The 20,050-nt window shown below is 43.9% G+C and overlaps 1 protein-coding gene across 5 annotated transcripts; it reads right to left on the bottom strand.

Moving 5' to 3' along the window:
- Positions 1-1,433: 1,433 nt before the first annotated feature.
- On the bottom strand, positions 1,434-20,050 carry chd8 (chromodomain helicase DNA binding protein 8). Of its 5 annotated transcripts, none has more exons than XM_039602560.1 (40): positions 19,920-20,050; positions 18,077-18,879; positions 17,732-17,968; positions 17,289-17,615; positions 15,818-15,931; positions 15,176-15,678; positions 14,933-15,044; positions 14,261-14,467; positions 14,038-14,106; positions 13,886-13,941; positions 13,646-13,763; positions 13,461-13,544; positions 13,203-13,340; positions 12,416-12,537; positions 12,046-12,289; positions 11,766-11,942; positions 11,338-11,481; positions 11,120-11,218; positions 10,813-10,972; positions 10,289-10,499; positions 9,945-10,140; positions 9,600-9,770; positions 9,170-9,460; positions 8,783-9,003; positions 8,485-8,687; positions 6,918-7,074; positions 6,746-6,835; positions 6,551-6,654; positions 6,316-6,439; positions 6,042-6,117; positions 5,671-5,945; positions 5,201-5,430; positions 4,409-5,086; positions 4,216-4,319; positions 3,905-4,126; positions 3,647-3,742; positions 3,435-3,548; positions 3,227-3,328; positions 3,027-3,131; positions 2,023-2,403 (listed from the first exon to the last, which is right to left on the bottom strand). In XM_039602560.1, the coding sequence occupies exons 2-40, from the start codon at positions 18,776-18,778 to the stop codon at positions 2,023-2,025; spliced, it is 7,764 nt and encodes a 2,587-aa protein (XP_039458494.1). In that variant the 5' UTR covers positions 18,779-18,879; positions 19,920-20,050. The 5 variants fall into 5 exon arrangements, with proteins under 5 accessions (XP_039458492.1, XP_039458493.1, XP_039458495.1 ...); XM_031757001.2 differs by having other exon boundaries at positions 17,732-17,965; XM_039602558.1 differs by having other exon boundaries at positions 1,434-2,403; positions 17,732-18,879.

Below are 20,050 nucleotides of genomic sequence, written 5' to 3'. Positions count from 1 at the left end.
ACAATATTGCAGTTAACATTTTGCAATACGCCAAGTGTTGCGCTAACATATATTGCAATCTATCACTTTTTTTGAAATTGCAAATTATGTCCTCAAAGTTAAACTTTGTCAATATCTATTTTATCCACTAGGATAAATTTCAGTTATTTTTTTTGACTGTCAAACATTCCAACACTGTCACTAAAACCGGCCATAAACGTTGCCATAAGCCATACTCAGCCTGCAGTTAGAGTGGTAATTACATGCAATCTGTTTCTGACAATACAGCAATTATCTGTGAGAAATCAAGGAAATATTACAGTTGTCGTCTAAATAGACAGAAATTCACATTTAACCACTACATTTGTACTCAGCAACCTTTGTTTTATAGGAATATAACCAGCTGAGTTGAGCTTGTTGACAAAGACCCATTCAGACTGATGGCAACACGTTGGCAATCAGTCTGCATTTTTAAATCAAACAGTAATTATGTGCAATCCTTTAACAATCTGAGTGTGACAGCAGCCAGTGCAAGTCACACTGTGACTGTTTGCATAAAAGTTGCATCCTATCAGGCGAGATGAGGCCTCGTTTGTAATGTTCCCAGAGTATTTTAATGTATTTTACAAAACATTCCCGTATTGATACAATATTACGATACCACGCTGTATCAACTCTTTTCCCCTCCACCAGTGAATAGTGTGTACAATCACACTACGGGGACCAAAAACAAAACTTAACCATTAATCTCGCTTCCCACCACTATCAGCATTTACTGAATGTAATTATTCCCCTTTTAGCGAAGGATTTTAATGAACCAATTTTATCAAATCCGAGTTATTTCTCAGGCTTCCTGTCCCAACTTAAGGCTTTCAGCAGGATTTCCTCACACTGCTCTGTTATATAAACCTGAATCGCAGCCCAATCCTCAGGAACACCTGTATCCTAAAAACACACTAAGCTCAAGTTGCACCAAATATAGTGTTCGCACATCCGTGTTACATCATTATTTTCACACATTTAGCCTCAGAGAACTCGAGACAGAGTAAACTTCACAATAAATACTACTTTAGTTTCCAATATAGCTTAATAACTGCATAACATATCTCGGTTCACGGAAAACGGGAATAATTGGAGCTCTTATGCATCATCGTCTGCTGTAATCAGGGCATGACTATTAAACAGTTCAGGAGGACATTATGTGTACAGACAGCAATCTTCCTTATTGCTTCAGCTGAGTGGAAATCGCAATAACACACACAAACGTGCTTTCACTGTAGATTGCTGTTATTCATATCACAGATACAGTCAGGTCATAAAACAAGAATAGTAACTCAATGCCGTCATCTTTGCACCATAGTACACAATTGACCAGCTCTACATTGTACAATACACCCATCCTCCTATTACTTTTCAGTAACTAATAACGCCACTTTCCCCTCTCCCTCCCTCCCTCCCTCCCCCTAACCCTCCCATAGAGTGAAAACACTAACAGTACATCCATAAACTGGATCCCCTTTAAAGTTCACAGACTCGTCTGGACAGAACGAGATCCAGGGGAGATTGTGGGATCTGGCTCTGTTCAGTACACGTCCAGTTTCATGTAGCGCTAGAGGACCAGCTTTGAGGTTCTTAGATAAGAAAAGTGTATCTGTACAGCAGGGGTCCCCTTTTGGTCACGGTTGGGAATGTGATGGGAATTCATAGGCTTTAGGAGGAAGTGGAGGACAATGACCAGTTGACAGGTAAGAAAGCTCAGCTTTTTGCCGTTTTATCAGAGGTTAGAGAGGAAGATTGAGGAGAATAAGGACTGGACACGATTGTGTTGGGAAAAAAACAAAAAATAAATTGATGGGTGCAAATCTGCTCCTCATATGGAAAAAAATCCTATGTAAAACAAATGAAAAGATGTAGCAACAAATAAACCCCGAAACAAATTAATCCATAATTTGATACATAATGGTAAAAATAAATGATTAGGAATAACATGATTTGTTTTGGAAAAGGGGACTAAGTCAGATGTGTTTGGAGAGGAGGGTTCAGTCAATCCTCTGAGCTTGATGAGGAGTCAGAGTCTTTCTGTGCTATGATAACATCGTCCAATAGCGCTTCCTGATCCGAGCTGTCATAGTCCCCTTGGGAAAGGCTGTCTCCTCCTTCCATTTTAACATCAAAGTCTGGACTGGTGAGGAAGTGATGAGAGGACTCCAGGTCCTCCTCATCCATCATGTAGGCTCCATCTGACACCAGAGTCTCCTCTTCAACTCCGTCCAGGTTGGGGTCTTCGGGGGTAGGCTCTGGAGTGTGGTGGTGGTGGTGGTGGTGATGGTGGTGGTGGTGGTGATGATGACGGCGACGGCTTTTCTTCGGGATCTCCGAGTGCTCTGTTAGCAGTCGGTGGAACAGGGTCTCCGGCAGAAAGCCCTGTGAGAAAAAGCAAAGAATCAATATTATCTGAATTAATACGAATAATCCATCGAGTCAGCACAAAATCAGAGTGAAAAATTATCTGATACATTGAAATTTATCATACAACTGTTGTGAGAGGCAATTTACTGCCATCTGGGTCATGATCTGACGCCGTCATTTGTGCTTAACCATAGCATCAAGATCAGTTTTAAGCACAGCACCGCTGCATATCCACACCTGCAAGTGTGGTGCAAAAGCTTTGGCTTTGTCCTGAAGGTGGTCAGCAAAATCAAATGTGTATGCTTTAGCCTTAGACTGCTTTATTTCCGACAAGCTGTGCCTGTGTTGCTAGTAGATGACTCGCACTCTCTGGTTTGCTCATTTGCAGTGCTCTGCATGGATTACATTTTTTATTACTGTAACAAAATGACTGAATTAGTCTTCATAAATTGGCACAATGAGCACAGAGCTTTCCACCTCCATTGGTGCCTCTTTTTAATTGCAGCATCACACTAATATGCCCTACTTTGTTATGAATAATTAATAATGAAGTCTACCCAATGATGTATTAGAATTATCAATAAAGATGTCATCTAATCACAAGAGTCATGTAAAATTATAGCATCTTTAATACATACAGAATTCCGAACTGTTTCGGACCACTCCGGTGCTACAGCGTTGTCGGGATTCTCCTCCAGATATTCTCTCAGGTCTTGCAACATTGGACAGAAAGCAGCTCCAACCTACAGAGAAACATTTAAATGCTTGTTAGCGTGGGGCAGCATAAAGCCTAAACATAAACATCTCCAGTCTACGCTTGTGTGCAACTGCGCCCCACCTTCTTTCCTGTCCTCATGTTGATGAGTTTGACCTTTTCACTGCCTGTGATGGCTTTATCTGCCCTCCTCCTTCTCTTCCTCTTGCTCCGGTTCACAAGAAGCTGAAGAAACGAGATATGATGAAACATAGTCCCGTACCCGTTTCGCTACAAACTATCACCAGGGTTTGTTTATGAACCAGGACATGAATAAGAGTCATGAATTTACCTCCAGCATGTCTCCCTCCACTTCGTAATCTGGGTTTTCCTTCAGCCACGTGGGCGGGTCCCTGCGACGAGGCATCCGCTCCAACGGATCGTGGAGTCCATCCATGTCAGAAAACTAAAAGAAAGGAAGAGATATTATGATAAAATTATCAAGTGATATCAAACACAGCTTGATTTCTGTTGCAGAGGAACATGTAAACCTGACTCTTGTACCTCTTGCTCCTTGCGCTTCTTCCGGCCACTGGCTTCTCCCCCTGACCCATTGGGCATCAAGGCCTGCTTGGAGAATGTGAGCTTCAGGCCCTCCTCCTGGCAGAGTGAGAGGAGGGGGTTTATATTTTTAGTCACAGACTACACATCACAGTCAACAATATTTTAGCAGACATGCATTAACAGACTCCTTCAGGTAAGCTGAACAGAATTTGCCAGTGTATCCCTACAACAATTCAAATTTCTCAACCTTATTCTCACCTTGAGGAGTTTTACAGTAAATTCGCCATCTTCTCCATCTGCCCCTGGGACGGCAGGCATGATGGGGGGTTTACGCATCACCCGCGTGTAAGCCATCTCATCTCCCACCAGCTCCGAGTTCGGGTTGAGCTGAGCTTCAGACACGTAACGCCGGCCCGAGGGCCACTGACCGGTCAGCACGAGCGTGCACAAACTGTCCAGGCGGTTGATCAACACACGGTCCTGCAACAAAAATAATCCCATGAGTGAGTCTTTTACCGTGACAAAACCCCACACACTGTTGTAGTTTCACACATGTATAGATAAATTACCTTGGGCCAGTCAACTCTGAGAGGATCAGGAGGAGGAATGCCATCCTGAGACATAGTCATGGAGAGTAAACTATTATCTTCATCCACATCACACACCTTCATTCCTGTATAGATGGAAAAGAGTAACTTAGCACACAGATCATTTTCATCTTCCGCCCCACTCAGCATTTTTTCTTTTAAACTACCAGCTCACCTCCTTCTACCTCCGCCTCACTCTCTCCACTATCATCGCTGCTACTTGATCGATCTGAGGACGACGAGCCCGAATCAGAGTCTGAATCCGAGTCAGACGCTCCCTCCCCCTTCCTTCCCCCTTCTGTTTTCTCTGCCCGCACCTTGCTCCTCTTGAAGCTCCAGCCCTGACCTCGCATTTTGCCGTCATGGTGACTCAAGGGCGTACTCTGCAATCCAGCGCCAATTTCACCTGCAAGCAACCCAATATTCTCATCGGTTCCCTCCTGCTTCACCCCAAGCATGTGCTCCTCAGTCTTGGGCTGGCTGAGTGTCATGATGGGTGGTGCCTGGGGTGGTGGAGGTGGAGGAGGGGGTGGTGGAGGAGGTGGGGCCTGCTGGTTCTGGATGAACTCTTCGCGGGCCTGGCTGAAAGTGAACTGTGGGTCTGCGAAGATGGAGAGCTCAGTGCGGCTGACGCCGTGCAGTGATGCGCCCAGCATTAGCTGGCGATCGTGCTCTGGAATATTCCACCAAGCAGGGAGCTCGGAGGTGGGTGGAGCCAGAGCGAGACGTTCCTCCAGGCAGGGGTGGGGGAGGACTCGCTCACGAAGGCGACGCAGGAGGCTGATACGGTAAAGAGTACGGGAAGCGCGTTCTTCAGTGATGGGAGCCACAGTCTGGGTAACTTCTGCTGGATCTGAGTAAGGTGAGAGTGAAATATGTTAAATTAAGTGGTAGATATGGTAGGACACTGACTACAGGAGGAGAGGAAAAAAAAGAAGAGGCCAAGCATCAATCAATTAGTAATTACCTTCACGGCCTGGGCGCAAGTGGCACACCCTCCGGCACATGGCAACAAAGGAACGGAAGTATCGACTGAGGCTCTCATCGGTTTTTTTATCTAGACGGGCAAAAGTACGGAAACGGGTCCAGTCAAATTCTGGCTCTCCTCCTTCAGGAAGACCGGGCTCCTTTTTAATTTTCTCCACACCGAAAGTTGACACCACGCGGTAGAAATCACATTCTTCCCTACGTGTCCACCTGGAAGAAACAGAAGAGAAAGGGGTCAGGATGACGACGGCATTTTGTATAACCGATTCTGAACTAAAATGGAAAATACTTAAATCTCTCTACATGTTTATAATGTGATACGGTAACTCAGCATTTCACCTGTAAAAGGTAATATTTCCAAAATCTTAAGCAAGATTTACAAAATAGTGATTTGGTGGGATTAAAGCTTTTACTACTGTGTGTTGAGACAGTAATATAGCAGCAGTATACCTTTGCTGTCGCTCCTGCCGTGCAATTTCCTTCAGCTTGCTGGCCTGTTCGCACCGCCTGCGCCTGCGGTCACCCTTCGCTTCAGCTTCAATCTTCAGCTGCTCTTGTCTGTAGCTGCGCTGGTAAGCTGTGATCAACCGCCGCAGCCGTGCTGTGAGCGATGAGCTTGAGGGCCATTCACAGACACCGCTATGGCTAGCTGAATTTTCTATGATCACTGGTGGAGGTGCCTTATCTTCCACAGAAATCTCCTCGTCCACATTCATGGACTCGGGCTGGAGGACAAAATAAAAATTTGTTAGTGCCATCATCCAAATCTATGACATTAGAACAGTGCTGCCACATCCAAATGTGACAGGTCTGATATGTACCTCCTCAAAAAGATCTTTGGTGTGTCTTGATGCAGGCTTAAACTCTGGGTCTTCCGAGTACTTATCGTAGTCACCCCTGCATTTAAAAAAAAAAAAAGGAAGAAAGTAAACAATGCAATTATGCAGTGATCTAATTTAACTTAAAGACAGACATTTGAAACTTTCAAAACTGACAGAAATGTGAAACTGAAAGCTCACAGTTAATTTGAAAATCTGCTACAAATCTATAAGCAAATAACTTCTAAAATCGGCCCAGTTTGCCAACGACACTCACTCGTCTCCCAGTTCAGCATCACCAGTGTGCTGCTCGGCATCAATGGCCTTGTCGTCAGGCCGGCCGACTCTCTCCAGGAAGCAGAGGCAAGGATCAGCGCGCATGGTGGTGTACATCTCATAACCTAAGAGCAGGGAAAAGTCGAGGCTGTTAAACGCTAAATCTTAGACCACCACCACAGAGCAAGAACTGAGCCTGTCTTTAAACCACAATAAGATCCTCACACTGAACCCACCGTGCTTGAATACACCAGCCAGCAGTGAGCGGTCTGCGTCAGAGTCCCACCATCCTGCAGGCACCTCTTGCTGCTCCATCTCAGGCATCCAGATATCAACATCCCTGTGAAGAAAAAGAAAACAACGTATGGTATATGGCCAGGACTGGGTGCTGTTTGTGTTTGTGTGCGCACTTGTCTATATATATTAGATACCTGATATCAGCTCCTTTCAGGACAGAATCAGAATGTTCACCAATAACTTCCTGTTTCAGGTAGTATAGCATACGCACCCTCAGCAACACCCTGACAAGGGAGAATAGAGGTTTATATCCATGGTAAATAATCTATACAAATATACATACACACAGCTGACTGGTTCACTAACTTGTTGCACTGATGTTTGAGGTGCTTGCGGTAGCTGTCATCAAGCAGCAGGGTATCAGGGTTGTACTTGCGGATCCACTCCACCTTCTGAACATCAAATGTACTCTGGGCTTTTACCCTCTTGCCCTTTCTGCCTCTTGGGACAGGAATAGAAAGGCCTAGACACAAAAAAAGAATAAATATTGCTATTCAGCTTTGACACAGATTAACAGATTACACAGTTAGGTCCATAAATATGTGGACAGAGAACATTTTTCTAAATTTGGTTTTGTTCATTACCATATGAAACAACTCAGATGCAGGTGAAGTGCACCTGAGTTGTAGTTTAGCTTTAATTCAGTGGGCTGAACAAAAAGATTGCATAAAAATGTGAGGAGCTAAAGCATTTTTTTAATAACACAATCCCTTCATTTCAGTAAAAAGTAATGGGCAAGTTAAATAATTGGAAATAAAATGTTCATTTCTAATACTTGGTTGAAAACCCTTTGTTGGCAATGACAGCCTGAAGTCTTGAACTCATGGACATGACCAGATGCTGGGTTTCCTCCGTTTTAATACTCCTCCAGGCCTTTACTGCAGCAGCTTTCAGTTGCTGTTTGTTTGTTTGCTTTCTGTCTCAAGTTTAGTCTTCAACAAGTGAAACGCATGTTCAATTGGGTTGAGGCCAGGTGAGTGACTTGTCCATTCAAGAACATTCCACTTCTTTGCTTTAATAAACTCCTGGGTTGCTTTGGCTGTATGTTTTGGGTAATTGTCCACCTATATTATAAAATGCCACACAATTAATTTGACTGCATTTAGCTGGATTTAAGCGGACAGTAAGTCTTTGAACACCTCAGAATTCATTCGGCTACTTCTGTCCTGTGTCACATCATTAATAAACACTAGTGTCCCTGACTTGGGTATTGATATGCCTACCACCTGAAGAGTGTTGTTCTCTTGGTTTAATGTGGTGAAGCCATTTCTCTTTACCATGGATATGATTCTGCGATCATCCACCACTGTTGTCTTCTGTGGACGTCCAGGTCTTTTTGCGTACCTGAGCTCACCAGCGCCTTCTTTCTTTCTCAGGATGTACCAAACTGTAGAATTTTCTATTTGTAATATTGTATCAACTTCTGATGTTTTTTTTCCCCCCCGCAGCTTAAGAATGGTTCATTTCTCCTGCACGGAGAGCTTCTTTGACTTCATGTTGTCTGTTCACAGCAAAATCTTCCAAATGCAAGCACCACACCTCAAATCGGCTCCAGGCCTTTTATCTGCTTAACTGATAATGATTTAATGAAGGAGTTGCCCAAACCTACTCCTGAAACAGTCTTTGAGTCAATTGTCCAATTACTTTTTGTCCGTTTAAAAAGAGGGTGCATGTTAAGGAGCCAAACTCCTAAACCCTTGTGGATACCCTCAAATGAAAGTTGAGCCTACACATTATATCCATTATATACTATAACTGGAATATGTTTCAATAAACGGGTAAAAAACAAAAAACAAAACCTGTGTCAGTGTTCAAATATCTATGCACCTAACTGTATGAGGGATAAATGGGAATGCTAAGTGCAGCTCCATACCCGAGTGGTTGAGTAGCGTTTGTGGTTCACGCCCATTTTCTGGTGGCGTGATGAGCTCCCAGATGAAACTCTTGATGTTCTCATCTCCACGATAGTGAAGCAGACAGAAGACCAGAATAACGCGACAGATCGTCTCCACATCACGCTCGCTCAGACGCCGCTTACACCTGGCATGGGATAAGATGTCCCTCCAGCGACCCCAACTAAAAAAGACGAACACAGGTAGAAGAGTGAAAATAAAAGACAAATCCAATTAAAAAGAAAAAAAATATTTATACAGGAAATGCACTCTTCGCACCCATAGACGAGAAGGTGTTTCTCCACCCGGAAACAGTCAGTGCGGCCGTAACCACCTCCGCTGTGGCGGTCAGACCGCCGAGAAGCACGTGAGTGCCTGGAATTGGAAGGTGGGTACTCTTCATCACTGTCTAGATCGGACAGGTCTCCACCTTCACCTCGTAGACTGGAGAACTGACGGGTCTGCTTGCGAACTCTTGGAGTGTCGATCACAAGAGTGTTCTGTGAAGGGAAACACATTATATTAAGATGAACACTATAAACAAATCAAACTTGGTGTATGAGAGGATAGGTGCTTTTAAATAAATCTAATACAAATTGACACCATTTAGCTTTACAATTCTCATATGAATTTCTTTACCAAAAGAATAAAACAGCATAGCTTTACCTTCCTATTGATTGTGTCCATGTCTATGTCTGCTTTCTTGGCCCACTTCTGCCAGAACTCAGGGTCATCGAGGGCGATGTCAGTACGGTTCTCAGAGGCCACAAAGCTGGCTTTGGAGAAAGTGGAACCTTTTCCCTCACTCTCAATGGTGATGGTAGTGGCTCTTCGCTGAAGGATCTGGTCAATATCTTCCTCACAGAATCGACTACCCTCGTCGTTCTCATCCATGATGGCAGCATAGGCCCCCTTCCTAAGCAGATCTTCTATCTCCTTCTTGGAGAACTGTTGGATCTGTCGAAAGGCATCGAAAGACATTTACAAGTTACCCAGACTGGATTTCAAAAGGCTAGTTTTGAAAAAGAAATGTACAAAATATACTACAACTGATCAATAATGTGGCACGGCAGTCTGAGTCTGTGACTTTTCTCACCCCATTGACGTTGCTGTCTTTGTTGCCACTCATGCTTTGCAGGACTGCACGGTCTAGACCTAGTTTCAGACTTGCTTTATCAAGCATCTCCCGCTCATAGGAATTTCTAGTGATGAGTCGGTAGACCTTGACAGCCTTTGACTGGCCAATACGATGACATCGGGCTTGGGCCTAAAATAGCCATTTAAAAACAAACAAACAAACAAACAAAGGGGTCAAGAGAGCAGAACTTGCACAAAAATGAGGAGACAGTACAAAGTTTGAACAGTTTGCTTAAAAGTAAGCACAAAATATTTTAGAGTGTTTGATCTTTTGGTTATATTCATGCCACTTTATGTCTTGTACCTGCAGGTCATTTTGAGGGTTCCAGTCAGAGTCAAATATAACACAAGTGTCAGCAGCAGTTAGGTTAATACCCAGGCCACCAGCGCGGGTACACAGCAGGAAGACAAAGCGGTCTGAGTCAGGTTTGCTGAAACGATCGATGGCAGCCTGTCGCAAGTTCCCACGCACTCTACCATCAATTCGCTCATAAAGGTATCTGTAAAAACAAATTACATTAACCGACCACACAGCATTCTGCAAGCACTAAAAAAATATTTCAAAAAGGTTTTTAATGACTTAGCATGCATTTAACTTTTATTTATCATTTTAGAAAAACTGCAACATATACATTGCGGCCATCATACCTCTTGTTGATGAGGTAGTCCTCCAGAATGTCTAAGCAGCGCACCATCTGGGAGAAGATGAGCACTTTGTGGCCACCAGCCTTGAGGCGAGGCAGCAGCTTGTCCAGTAGCACCAGCTTTCCGGCCGACCGAATCAGAGCCTGCAAATGGAAGTCAGGGGCCAGGGGGTCGTACACCTCCCGCAACTCCGCTACGATCTTCTCCTCCGCACCTGAACATAACAACGAGAACATATTGATTTTAAATAAATATGGTACCTGCTGGCAAAACCTGCAGTGCTGCTGCTGTATTTTAGAAACATCACATGCTAACAATATCTGCCAAATATCAAATGATTATATGAACTACATGGCACAATTTAGGTCTATGAGCCTGAATGTACCAAAGGTACAAAGAGCTAAAAAACTTCGACCTAATGTTGTTTATCAATGCCAGAGGATAAACTGATAAACAAGCTGTCTCCACTAGAGGGGAAAAAAAAAAACAAAAAAACAAAACAAAACACGTTAAGAGTCATGTAATACCATTGATGAGGTAGGGGTGGTTGCAGCACTTGCGGAGCTCCATCATAGTGTTGAGCAGGTTGGGGACATTGCTGTTACTGCTTGCTCCTAAACTGAGGAAACTGAAGTTTCTCTCCAGAATGGCCCGGTAGTACTTCTTCTGGATATCTGTCAGTTCAACCTGAGAGGAAAAAATTGCACGTTATGCTTTTTTCCCCCTTTAAGCTCACCAGTGATGTTATGGCAACCATCAATTGAGATCCTTTTTTTTGGGGGGGGGTTCTTGTGAAAAGAAAATGTCTTGCATTAAGATTTTATTCCATCTAACCTCAATGATGGTCTCCTGTTTGGGTGCCAAGTTCTTCTCAACATCCTCCTTGAGCCTTCGAAGCATCATGGGTTTCAAGATTGCTTGTAGCTTCTGAACCTAAAGGACCAAAACAAATAATCTGCTCAATAGCGGGCAAGAGAGCAGGTGCGTATATGTAACAACGACAAACAGAATAGGGTTATCGATGCTAATGCCAATATTTAGGCATGTCGCACCTGTTCCTCTGTTTTCAAGTCTCCAAAGTCTCTGAGAAATTCAGTTTCAGAGGGGAACTGGGCAGGCTCCAGGAAATGAAGCAGACTAAAGAGCTCCTCCACAGTGTTTTGGAGGGGAGTGCCAGTCAACAACACTTTGTGTTCCTGAAAGAAACCACAAGACACAAAATGTGAGATGGAAGAAAAAAGAAGGGCGAGTTTAAAACCGTGTGGTGATAAACCAGGGACGATGCAGAAGGAACAAGATCCCCCCAAAAAACGGATTAGCTGAAATCTGAAAGTTTTTTAAAACCATTTGGGGTGCAAATGAAAACAATTTAAATTTAATTAAAACTGTGCTGGGCACCATTATGTCAGTATTCCTGTTATTCTCTGCACATCTGATTAGATCTAGAGCTATAAAGCAACATAAGCTGTGGTCCACTCACCAGGTCCAGCATCTTTAAACTATCCAAAAGCTTGCAATTACGATTTTTGAGACGGTGAGCCTCGTCAATGATGACGCAACGCCAGGCGATCTCCCTCAACTCTGGGCAGTCAGATAGCACCATCTCAAAGGTTGTGATGAGAGCATCGAACTTGTACGCACCCGGGATTAAATGCTCCTGCACACAAAATCATGATTTTCATTATACATGTTATGAATATATTACAAAAAACACACACACAAAAAAAAAAATCGCTGGCGATCATAACCAATAACTCTACCTTATCATCTTTGCAGTACATCTCATACTGCTGTATCATCTGTCGGCTGGCCAGGCTGCCGTGATAGACGATGGCATTCATGTTGGTCCACGTAGAGAACTCCCGCTCCCAGTTGGTGATGGTGGAGAGGGGAGCAATGACCAGAAATGGGCCCTGGACACCAGCAGCATAAACCTCAGATAGGAGTGCAATAGACTGGATGGTCTTCCCCAGACCCATCTCATCTGCCAGGATACAGTTCTGCCTAAAATAAAGAAACATCGTTTGAGTGCAAAACGCGGTGGTATGTTCACACTGTCTGAAACTAGTTTGAAGGTTAAAATATGTTTCTGACCATGGTGTTAAGCAAAAGAGTGTGTGGGATAAATACCTGTTGTACCAGTTGAAGAGCAGCCAGTTGACTCCTTCCAGCTGATACTCTCTGAGTGTGTTACCATTCTTGTACTCTCTGGTCTCCTCCAGCTTTTTCCAAGAACTGGCAGGAGGCCGTGCCTAAATAGAAGAGAGAAGAGAAAAAATAGATGGAAAACTCACAAGAAACATCGTTGTTCCTTTACATAAGTTCTCATTTTTTCCATTAAGCCAAGTTTTGAAGGAAGGAAGGAGATAAAGGTAAAAAAAAAAAAGAAATTCAAAGAAGCATTTCTGCATCTTGATGCAGAGAAGATTAGTTCTGTTGGACCAACTGAGGATTTTCTAAAGTCTGGTTCACAGTGAATGGTAACCTGCACTGAAAATGCAGAGAAGTAGCTTTGATTTGTGCACTGGGGGTTGTGTCAGTTTGTTTCTGTTACACATAAAGTGTCTCTCTAAACTGTTTACGTTAAACATTTAACAGAGAAACACAGGGATAAACTTAAAGTTACATCTTCCTCCCACCATTGTTTAATTTAAGTGTAGTTTGGGATTCTAAAACACGGATGCTGGATACACATCTTCATCCAAGCCAGCATCTTCACAATCACGTGCTCTTCCACATTTTACAGTCACCAATTCTATTTCTGGGCTTATGGCCTGACAATTTCACATCAGTGGCTGTGATCATCACTGTAATATTGTGTTCAACAGAATACATGGTTGTACTATCAGACGCCACAACATAATGCCTCCAACATTACACACAGATATATTTCTATATCTTTTACATGACTGCTCACCGCTCTCTTAAGGCGAGGTTGTCTGTTTTGGATCTTGCTGAATTCTTCAACCTTGCCTTCGTCCACATCCTCCTTCAGCTCCCAAGTAGCATCTTCATATGGCAGAGAGCACCACTTCACCAAGTAGTAGATAACAGGCTGACAGGACGAGAGCGAATGGGAATTAACACAAGTAATTTGCAATTTTGCAAAGGGAGGTCAAAAGAACCATGTCCAAAATTAGGCCACATAGCCAAAGGTTAATGCCTCATCTCTCACCTCGCCGTTGTCCTTGTCCACACTGTGGGACACATCCAGGATCCTGTCCACCTCCACGTAGTCTGGATTAAAAGGCTCCTCGTCCTAAAGAAAACAATAGCATTAGCCACAGACAGCATGAGGATAAGTGCATCTAACTGAGATACACCCGAACTGACAGGTTTCAGCGTGTGCTTCCCGCTCACCTCCTGGAACAAATGCCTCATCTGAGCTTGCTTGGTCTTGAACCTCTTAATCTTTTGATGGATCCTCTTGTCTTTCTCCAGCTGCTCCAAAGTGGCCCACTCGCAGTGCAAGTATGAACTGAAAACCAGAGTGTGCAGTTGTACTCATTTTTACTCACTCACCCATCTCCTCAAGCAATAAAAAAAAAAAAAGTGTCACGTGCCAGAGTCAAAGATGCTCAGAGAGACACTGCAACTTACTAGTTTTTGTATTTCACAAAGAATTCTTCAATATTTGTATACTGGCCTGGAGACACCTGAAAAATAAAAGAGCAAATTTGAAGCCATCATGCCCGCAACAACTTAAATTACATTAAGTAATTTAATCATTATAATTAATTAAGTGAACATACTTCCTTCTTGGTTAATCTCAGGGAGAGAATTTTGTCTACAATGGCAGCATCTTCTTCACTTGGGTTTTCCTGTAAAATATATACATGTAAAAAACTTACACTACAAACATCACAAATAGCCATACATATATGTGAATAAAAACAAACAAACAGCCCAAAATACACACAACTAGCATCCGTCTCATCGTGACAATAAGGAGAAATGGTATTGTTCCACACTCACCACAAAGAACTGCATACTGGGCAATCCATCACCATCCAGCTCCACTTCCTGTTTGAGCTGCACTGGTGCCCCACTGCTGATGGAAGCCACAGCTGCCGCGGTTGTAGTAACATCTACATCTTCCTGCTCGTCCTCATCATCCGTTATCTTGATATCTAGATCCTCGGTGTACTTCTTTCTCTTCACCACACGATTGGAGCGTCTCTTCTGATGAGAGAGGGGCGCAATTTAAACGTGTATTCTGTGCAGCAGGATCCGAGTGTCATTAGACAGTTTTTATTCAGAATTCATTATATTTCTGTGGTATCTTGACTTATATGCCCCCTTTTTCCAAATCGGTTCATAACTGGGACGTCCCAGCACATAACTGGATGTGTGTCAACCACCTGAGTCAGGAAGGGAGGCTACTCATCTGCAACTACCAGGTGGTTTTATTAGGACAAGTCTTTACTGTGGAAGTACTCCACATATTCCTAATCTTCTGTTTATTTTATGTGGCAATTATTATCACAAAGACATCAAATCAGAGCAATGTACTGTCAACAATTGCTACCAACAAACAGTACGATTATGAAGTGTTCACAGTGGGGCAAAAAAAAGAAAAAAAAGGATGGCTCAACACTATTTGTTGTGTCTAGTTGTATGATTTTATCAGCATGCATGTGCTTGTACCGTAATCATGTCATCTTCCAGCGCAGCAGGTGACGCAGGACTCAACTCCCCGTCAGAGTGGTCTGAGGACGCATTTCTCTTTCTTTTCTTTGCTCCAACTAGAGTAATAGTACTGTAGGATGGGGGGTGGGGTGGGGGTGGGGTGGGGGGGGGGGGGGGTTAAATATGGTTTTCTTCAAAGCTGCATTTCTAAATGTACAGAAATAAGCTGTGCATTTAAATGAGACATCTTCATTTGCTTACTTTGCCTTAGCTTTGCTTTTGCTCTTGTTCGCAGCACTGGGTATTACTGTGCCTCCCGCCACTATAGTTGTTCCCCCTGGTGCCTTGACTTTTCCCTTTTTGTCAGGCCCTCCTGCGGTTTTGGGTGCCGTTCCTCCAGATACAGGGCTTTTCTTCTTACTTCCTCCACTGCTGGTTTTCTTCTTAGCACTTGACACCACCGTCACGGTACCCCCCATTTCTGGGGAAGACTGCGTAGCTGGAAGCTCATCCTGGTTAAGGACTCTGGGTAGGTTCTTCTCACCACGAGCTTTGGCCCGAGCTATAGCCTCAGCCACTATACGGTTAGCTTTCTCTTGCTTGCAGAGAATCTCCACTCGCCGCACAGAGGCAGGCTCTCCAGGCGCCTTGGTAATGCGGATGGCCTGGGATGGAGTGGTAGTTGTAGAAGACGGTCCTGCTGCTGAAGTGTTGATGACCTTCACAACAGAGACGGTGCCACCAGTGGATGAGGCTGCACTTGTCTGAGTTAAAGAGAAGGTTAAAAATACATTACATTTTTACAAAATTAAAATACATTTTTCTCTCTAATTTCTCTGAGTTCACAATAAAAGCCCCACTCTAACGTAGAGAATAAATGAAATCTGCAGATTAGAGGTCTACCTGTGGCTGCAGAAGCATTTTGAGTGGTACTGCCACTCGCTGCCCTCCTTGGCCTTGGGATATTTGCAACACCTGAGGGCCGCCGGTATTCCCAGCTCCTGAAACCAGCTGGTACTGCGCACATGAACGAGACACATCAAGTTACAGATTGATCAGACTGATTTAAAAACAAACAAACAAACTGAGTATTAGATTAAAAGAAAACATAACAAGGCACTTCCTAAAAATTAAGATGTTTTTAAATGTAAGTTTCCGAGAATAAGTTGTATTAACAAGTTTTTAAAACTGGATGGCATATGAATTGTAAAAGCAACCTCTAGCACATGGATGAGACTTCCTTCTGACTCCAAAATTTGCTTTAAGCTAGGTGGTGTTTCCCACCCATACAGACTTTGAGTGGGCTACATCATAAATACACGCACACACGCCTGAAAAATAAAAATAAATAAACAATGCCTTTATGTTATCAGTTTACTAGTAGACAGTTTGCTCTGTCTTATTGTGAAAGTTCAAATGCTTGAGATAAACTAGCATGAGTCCTTCCTGTTTCATGGTTTGCCTGTTGGGTTGCTACTGTAGTGATCGTTCACAGTGCCACGCACGCACGCACGCACAGCAAAGGTATTTCAAAATTTTGCTGTCATGTTGCTTTAAACTGGTTTAAAAAAACTCAAAACAAACAAAAATAAAAAACCCACAATGACCATGTAAAATTGCTAATAACTTGACAGAAAGACGAACACATTGATTAGACACAGATTAGACACACATGTGTGTCTAATCTGATTATTTGGAGTAATAATAAACTTAACATTCCTATTAAAAGACCTAAATTTGCTGTTTTTTCAACCTGAAGCCATTAAATATCACATAACAAAGACATGGGGAGAATGTCAATATATTTAAAATGCAACGTCCTTTATCTCCAAGCTTGCCAGTCCCTCCACATCACATACCACAAAGTGCATTTCAAAACAATCAATGCTCTTCAGCTGTTCAGAGAAACTACCTCTGAATACTAACTGATACCGGTCAGTGGAGCCAAGATGGTGATTAATCTGGTCTGATCTGTCCTGGCTAAAAGACATTTCCAAAGCCAAGGTGTTTTGCCTTGTCACCTCATATTACACAGAACATTACATTTGTACATCTGAAGCACTGTGTATTCTGGTACACATGTTGAACTAAAATATTAGTTACACAGTGACACCTTTGAGGAGGAGCAAACTTTCACAGATTTCAGGACTATAGTACTTGGGAATGGTGGAAATTAAAAGCAGACCGGTATTCAAGATGATGGGCAAGGAAACAACAACAACAACAAAAAGACCTTCAAGGCCCCACTTACTTGAAACAACAGAAATTAAGAGCAATTTGAATGATTTTCCCAAAAACATGCCATCAAAACTCAAACTTATTAACACTGTTAAACAAGCAGAGACCTCTAACTCCTACAGCACTCGTTTCTCACCTTAACACCACCTTGCTGATTGGGCTGTTGTTGCACCTGTAGCTGAATTGTGAGAACTTTGGGCTGCCCTCCAGCCTGGCCTGCAGCTCGTGCCTGGGTCAGGGCTGCTAGCTGGCTCCCCTGGAGCACCAGTTTTCCCCCGGGGAGCTGACCCAGAACCAGTTTAGTTGGGGCCTGGGTCTGCTGAGGTTGGCCTCCTTGTGCCGTCTGAACTTGCTGGACTTGGGTGACCTGCTGTTGGGCTGCAACAGCTTGACCTGCTTGAGTTGCAGAGCCAGCCTGGGAGGGCTGCTGAAGAACCAAGGTGATGCGTTTCGCTTCTCCACCCTAGAATGAGAAATGCAGAAGGACATTTATAACTGAACTAATTAAAAAACATGAAATCAGCAGTTATCCTGATGGTATAACAAATGTCACCTGGTGACACTTTGTGGTCTGCTTACCTGCGTCTGGGCCTGCATAGCTGGCTGGAGCTGCACTTGGCCCTGTGCCTGGACCTGGATCTGAGCTGCCTGGGCCTGGGGTTGGACTTGGATCTGAGCAGCTTGGTTTTGGAGCTGCACTTGGCCCTGTGCCTGGACCTGAATCTGGGCAGCCTGGGGTTGGACTTGGCCTTGAGTTATCTGTGCTGTTGCTGGAATCTGCACTTGAACTGGCTGGCCTTGTGTCTGCTGCACCTGCTGGGGCATGGACGTGAGCAACACCTGTTTCACTGGTCCATTAGGAGACTGCAGCAGCCTCTGCACTCCTGCACCACCCACCTTCACTTGTGTTTGTCCTGGGCCTACCTGATTCAAGACTGTTCCGCCCTGCAGGATGGACATGCCGGGTTTGAGTGGTGTGCCAGACACTACACGGATGACCTTTCCACCAGTCTGACCCGTGGCTCCTGATACAGTCTGTAGCACCTGTGCTTGACCCTGGGGACCTTTGAGAATGACAATTTTGCCACCAGCCTGTTGCGTAATGGCAGCTAACTGCTGGGGAGTAAGCTGGTGGGTTATCTGTGTGAGCTGCTGGGTGGTGGCGGTGGTTGTAGATGGAGAGCTAGAAACAGTCAGAGGCGAGCTCAACAGGACAGTGCTACTGGTGGCCCCACTGGCATTGCTGGCAATTGGTATGGTGGTCTGGGCCTGTATCTGATTCACAGTATCAGTAGGAGTAGGGGCAGGGCCAGGAGCAGGGGTCATAGGAGGCGCTACAGCTATGGAAATGGTCTGAGGAGTTGCCACTTGCACTGGCTGCTGTGTGGGGACTTGAACAGGGGCTGGATCCGGAACGGCTGGAGCTTCTACAGGAACACAGAGGCTCGTGTTAGATGCGAGCTCAGGAGCAGGCTCAGACTCTGGTGTTGGATCCACCTGGCCCAGAGCGAGCTTGAACGCTTCCTCAACCGGGTCCGAGGAGCCCTGAGAAAAGGAGTCGTCCTGTAGGGCATCCAAGTTAAACAGGGGTGTGTCCTCAAAGAGGTCCATAATGGGATCTGCCATCTTGCCCACTCCACACAGGGAGATGGGCACAATGTTAAAAAGACTCCGAGATGGAAACTAAATAGTTGTTGTCCAGTTCTTCTCAATTTTTAGATAATCAGCTGTGAAGGGAAAGGAAACAACAGTTAGACACAATTTTCTTACTGACTTTGTTCAAAGAAATGCACTATTTATTACAGCATAACGTCTCTCAGACCTGTACATCAAACTGTGAAGTGACGGCTCCAATGGTTAGTACAAGGGTTCTTAAGTTAAGGAGGGGGGAAGCAAAGAAATATACTCATTGTACTTTTTTATTTTGGTTTTCTGGTGGATATGAAGATCATAATCAGTGGAAATCTCTTAAGGGTTAAAAGGACATGAACAGTTTACTAAAACAAGGATCACTTTATGTAAACACGCTTTTATTTATCTTAGTGGCTGTGGTGGAAATTATCCGGTTAATACTGTTAATGGACCGCATAAAAAAATAAAATAAAATAATGTTAGAAGGATGTAGCAGCTTGTAAACTAGAGACGAAACATTAAAAGTATAGTTTTTGAATTCATCCTCCAACTCGTGGCCACACCGTCCAGAAACGCTTTCAAAGTGAAATTAAAAGCTTTGAAAACACACAAAAACAGTGCTCGTCGGCTTAAGTGTTAACATATAAAGAGAAAGTACGCAGATAACATTTAGTGAATGAAAATAGCGAGCAGTGAAGTCATACGATTAGGTCAGTGATGCTGGAAAGACAGGATGCTTTCCTCTCAGGTCGTATTGCAGTCTTTCTCACAAAACCGTCGGCTAGCATTAGCTTCTACCGCTACAAAAATGTGCCTGTTACAAAGGCGTGTGTGGCACCGTAAACACATTCAGACTCAAAAACACGATGAATTGTGTCCTCTTCGCCGTTAGTTCGCTTTCCAGTCATTTACTATCAACCATTCAGTCCACCGGACTCCTTCAATATCATCAACAAACCGGACCAAACCAAAGCAACGTGCCACAATAACCATTGCCCGTCAACGTTCAGACACAGGTTAGGCCGCATTGCTGTTTCGGCTGGCCTGCGTCTATTTTCGGCAAAAATACGTGAAAATAACCATCATATCTACTGCCCCAACTCTCACAGTAATAATTTCAGGGTGCTAAATTTACCTTTGCGTCGACACACATGGCTTTCTGAGTCTCACAACACTGTACGATTACAGGAAACGGCCAGGAGAGAGCAGGAACTAACATTCTTGCCAGAGAAAGCTCAGAAAGCGTGCCCCTCTGGTGCCGTGAAA

This window comes from Oreochromis aureus, linkage group 18 (genome assembly GCF_013358895.1).
Source record: "Oreochromis aureus strain Israel breed Guangdong linkage group 18, ZZ_aureus, whole genome shotgun sequence".
NCBI lineage: Eukaryota > Metazoa > Chordata > Actinopteri > Cichliformes > Cichlidae > Oreochromis > Oreochromis aureus.
This window is presented reverse-complemented; position numbering and strand designations above follow the sequence as displayed.